This window comes from Pezoporus wallicus, unplaced genomic scaffold (genome assembly GCF_028554395.1).
Source record: "Pezoporus wallicus isolate ANWC-B61680 ecotype Strahan unplaced genomic scaffold, APGP_CSIRO_Pwel_v1 contig_8542, whole genome shotgun sequence".
Lineage (NCBI taxonomy): Eukaryota > Metazoa > Chordata > Aves > Psittaciformes > Psittacidae > Pezoporus > Pezoporus wallicus.
This window is the reverse complement of record NW_026640148.1, coordinates 5566948-5571430: the sequence shown is the minus strand read 5'-3', so window position 1 is coordinate 5571430 and position 4483 is coordinate 5566948. Positions and strand designations below refer to the sequence as shown.

Here is a 4483-nt window from a genome sequence, read left to right as displayed (position 1 = left end):
CAGTCACAAGTGTAATTTGAATGGTGGAGAAAGAGAGGGGAAAAGGTGTGTTTATCCTATAGAACCTTGAGCTCTTTGAGGTTCCACAGAGTTTGGCAGGTTTGGGGTGTCCTACCACCAACCTCAGAGTGGAGCTGCTTGGAGGGGGTCATCTCCCAGTGACTCAACTGGTACAGAAAAGGGGTTTGTCATGAGAAGTGCCTTCTGATGCTGTGCTGGAGCAGAACCTGTTGACATGGGTTTCACTCACACGAACAGAAACAGTTTCTGTCTTGGCCCTGATTGTCTCATAGGAAAATACTCCAGTTTGTATCGGGAAGAGTTACTTGGTGATGCAGGAGTTTGAGACCAGGGCCTGCAACGCAGACTCGAATGTCAGAGGTTCTTGGGGTGCACACCCTATTTCCAGGGCCCTTTGCATTTAAAATGGAAGTTGGGGCTGTATCCTTCGAACCTGAAGGCATCAGCTGCCTTCTGCTGTGTTGGGCTCAAAGGTTGCAACCTAAATCTCAGTCCTGTACCCACAGCACATACAGCTCTGGATGCAGGGGTGTGAAGCTGGTGCCTGTTAACGTTGAGGCCACCTCATCTGAAGTGAGCTTTGCAGAGTGAAACTGGAGAATGGCATTAGTTCACGGGACCGCATGAGCTTAAACTGTGAGAGGGAATGTACAACTCTGGCACGTGGACTACAAATCCATGGAAGGGTGGCGGGACCGAGGCATGAACGGCTGTGTCTGGAGCGCTGCTCACAATCACAGTGAAGTAAATGGAAATCGTGAGAGGAAATAAACCAGTGGTAAAACCAACATGACCATGGGTTGGTGAAAGCTAAATTGAAGCTATTTCAAGGTTTAAAGGGAGCAGAAATCTCATTGCTTCTGATTTGACATGGAAATTGAAGTAGCGGTTAAAAATGGAAGAATATGAAAAATGTGCTTTTGATCAGTCCAAGGCCTGACCACTAAAAGAGCAGCAAGACTTCTCCTAAGTCAGTGAAGCCTGTTAGCCTCGTTGTCTTGCGTTCCAAAGTGCAGTGGCATCAAACAGAACTAAGTCACAGACTTGCTTTGGGAAAAGAAACCTCAAGCCAAGCCAGGTGGGGAGCAGTTGCTGCTGTAGGCTCAGTTGTGTTGAACTGCAATGGGATCTTCTACTGCTCCTACCATCAATTTGACATCTAACAGAGGAAGGAATTACATGTGTAATGCTTTGCTAATGTGCTGACTTTGTTTTCAACAGCTAGCAAAAGTGTAATCTTACTGGAGAGACTACTTCAGGTAAAGGTGTTCCCAAAGTTACAGTCCTTACAGGTTTTGTGGTTATATTACAGCTTCACCACAACCACTTGTATTCTTACTCCTTCTCCAATCCTCTCCTAACAGGAGTTTGTCCTGCCAAGAGTGCACAATCTCAACTGAACTTTTTTGCTACTTTACTATTATATAGCTGATCCTTTTCACCTTGGATTAAAACACAGAAGTCTTCAGAAAGCAAGCACAGAACCACCACTAGTTCTTCCTGCTCACAGATCTTTGACCACTGTATACACAGTGAGGTCAAGAAACAGGAGATCATTACAGGAGATCACCAACTGTATCATACATTTAATAACTGAACCAGGATCCATACACCAAAACAGAATATTGTTTTACAGAATGAAATGGAAAGTGAAAACACTACCTCTCTGGCTAGTAATGTCTTTTTTAACCTACAGTATAGCAAGTTATACAATGTATTTATAGGTTACTTCCAAAATGTTTTAAACACCTAAAGTTTGCATTCCCTTGCATTAAAAAAATTACATATTAATTACTCTGGAAAGTTTCTGAACTCTGTTTAGCAGCAAATCTCCTTTCTTGATGGTTTCTTGGTACTGCCAATTCTTGCTATCAGGCCTAGGAATTGTGAGGGAGAAAAAAAAAGAGAGAAGTGAGAACATATTTTACACAAAGCCGCTTGCATTTCTGTAATAAATGTCTAGGACTCAAATGTCTAGAATGCAAGTGGGCTGTCAGGAACTGTCAGCATACCTGTTGGTTTCTACAATCTCATTGACTTTGTCTATTTTGCAGTGTAATCGCCCTGCTGCAATGAATCTTGAAAGCTCCCTAGGTAAAGAAAAGAAAAAGCAAGTTGGTTAAAAGATGTTTCAGCAAGGACTTGCAGACCCAGCAGCGCTGAACCTGCTGTTACAGAACAGCCGTGTCAACACACTGTGTTTCTGAGGCAACAGCCTATATACCTACATAAGATATCTTCTTCCTCCTCATCTTACTAAAGCTTGGACATTACATACAAGAATTCTAGTGATCTGAACACAAAACATCGTAGTACCTTCTTCTCAAGCCAAAGGGTCATAGCTGAGTGAGTGAAATTTATCACTTAGTTTATCATCAGCTACTCTTCGAGTGCAAAGGTAGCAGCAGTGCAGTGTGCCTACTTGTAATTTATTCTGTGGCAAGTATCTTCAATCTATTCAATCAGCTCCTTAGGAAAGCCTCTGAACAGTTCCCTACTTTGTAGTAGCTCCAAATACGCTGCTTGTTTTAATTACTCTTTTGCTTAATCAGTTGGTGTTCTACAGCACATTACTGATGGCAGAAGAAAAAATTCCTGTGATCAACAGTAAGACAAGTTACAGCTAGTAATAAATTACTGGGAAGCATTTGTATTGAAGGTATTTGGTTTCTCTTGAAACACCTATTAATTAATTTCTGAGCATTTCAAGTAGTATTCACATTTCTTTAACACTGTTCTATGTAGCTTCTCTATGAAGGAATGATTCTAGTGAAGGCATTTGAATCAAAGTTTCCTGTATACAAAGTCAATTTTGCACTTCCCTTTAGTTCTCATCCTGATCTAAATCTGTTGGTTTTACACTAGAAAAGAATTGCAAGTTGAGACTGCAGAGTATGTTTGAAATGAAAAACATCAGATCCAGTCTATGTACTTGAAAACAAGTAGTAGATAAGGAGACGTGTAGGGTATGTAAAATGTGTGGATCCCCAAAGTTATGAGTAAAGTTTTGGCATAGATTGCACTAAAAACATTTTCTTTACTGAAACATAAGGTTTGCTTAATTTTAGCCAAGCTCACGCACAGGAACTTAACTTGGCGGGGTTAGAATCAAAGCAGAACGAAGGTTTTATTCATTATCGGATCATTATAAATAATTCAAAGGTGTAAAATGAGATATTTATGAACTTAAAAAGACAAATGACTTACTGATCTATGAATTCTACACTGACTCCAAATGCTTCTGCCATGTATCCTAATGTCAGTGATCGGTAGGACTCTAGGAGCTGGCTATAGGCATGAATTCTCATTTCCCGTACATAGTATCGATAGTGAGGTGCAAAGAGCCAATCCTTTTTCATCTCTTGCTCTACAACAGCTGAAAAGAATAAGAAAAGGAGTCAGTAATCTCTAAGAAATGGAAATTATCAGTTACTTAGATAAACCATGGAACACCAGTTAATAAGTAACCAGTGTGGACGTAACTATATTGTGTTCTTACATACTTCAGGTGCTCTACACCAAAGAGAAGTAAATTTGCATAATCTGTATCAGTTGTAGAACCAGAAACAGGGATAACATGCAGACAATGTTGTGGCAAAGCTAATGAGACCCTCTGTCAGGATAGAGGAGACCACCTCACTAAAGGCAAGTGCTGGGCTCTGCTGTTACGTGCTGGGAAACAAGCAGTACCTGGTATGTAATAAATACATGTATGCTACAATTGTAGTGACTAAAGGGTTAATACAACTTTAAACTTATGCTATTCCATCCCTGGTAGTTTAATAATGTTTTGGGATTGCCAGTAGTGATTTTTAAATGTGTTCAAAGATTGCAAGATGTGAATTCCAGGCTTTCTGGTAACAGCTGGGAATCCCTAATTATAGTTCACAGGTTACACATTCACCTGGCAAAATCTGTAAATAAACCCTGAAAGGCAAGAATTCCACTTCCATAGTTAAATTCTGAATGCTGCAGGTTCAATCACCAGGGAATGGGCAAATAGCTCTACAATAATATTACATTTCAGTATGCCAAAGGATCCACCTCTTGCCAGATTAAGAAGGGATTATGATTAGTATATATGAAATGCACAGGTTACTTGTCAAGCAAAAATATTTTAAGTACTTGGGTGAATTGTACCCAATTGTTTGTTGATTTCATGACATGAATAAAAGATAAATGAGACTAAGTCAAGCTTCCACCTAACAGCAGGTTTGACTCTAAATCCATCTTTTTTGTACTTATTTCATGAGGGCTGAAATTGTCTTCATTCAAAAGACAAGCAGGGGATCCAGAGTGGTTGTAGACTAGTGCAAAGATACCTGTGTCTCCGCTTTTCACCATACAGGGAATGACATATACTTAATTTGAGCTTAAAGGTGGTCTGGGAGTTGAGCAGTTGCTTGATTTGTCACTCAGGCTTGCTAGAGCATTGCTATCACTAAGGTTTTTTCAGAATCCA

At 40.2% G+C, this 4483-nt stretch overlaps 1 protein-coding gene across 1 annotated transcript; it reads right to left on the bottom strand.

Moving 5' to 3' along the window:
- Positions 1–1592: 1592 nt before the first annotated feature.
- Positions 1593–3549, bottom strand: LOC130603733 (26S proteasome non-ATPase regulatory subunit 6-like). The gene is made up of 3 exons (XM_057417727.1): positions 3229–3549; positions 2034–2111; positions 1593–1898 (listed from the first exon to the last, which is right to left on the bottom strand). Exons 1-3 carry the CDS (start codon positions 3378–3380, stop codon positions 1802–1804), a joined length of 327 nt encoding a protein of 108 aa, XP_057273710.1. The 5' UTR covers positions 3381–3549; the 3' UTR covers positions 1593–1801.
- Between the last annotated feature and the right edge of the window lie 934 nt (positions 3550–4483).

Excerpts from the sequence above, each read along its gene's own strand:
- LOC130603733 (XM_057417727.1), bottom strand. The coding sequence starts at position 3,380 with ATGAAAAAGGATTGGCTCTTTGCACCTCACTATCGATACTATGTACGG. Across the intron at positions 2,112-3,228 it reads AGTGTAGAATTCATAGATCA|GGAGCTTTCAAGATTCATTG; the intron begins GTAAGTCATTTG and ends TTCTTTACCTAG. Across the intron at positions 1,899-2,033 it reads GAGATTGTAGAAACCAACAG|GCCTGATAGCAAGAATTGGC; the intron begins GTATGCTGACAG and ends CACAATTCCTAG.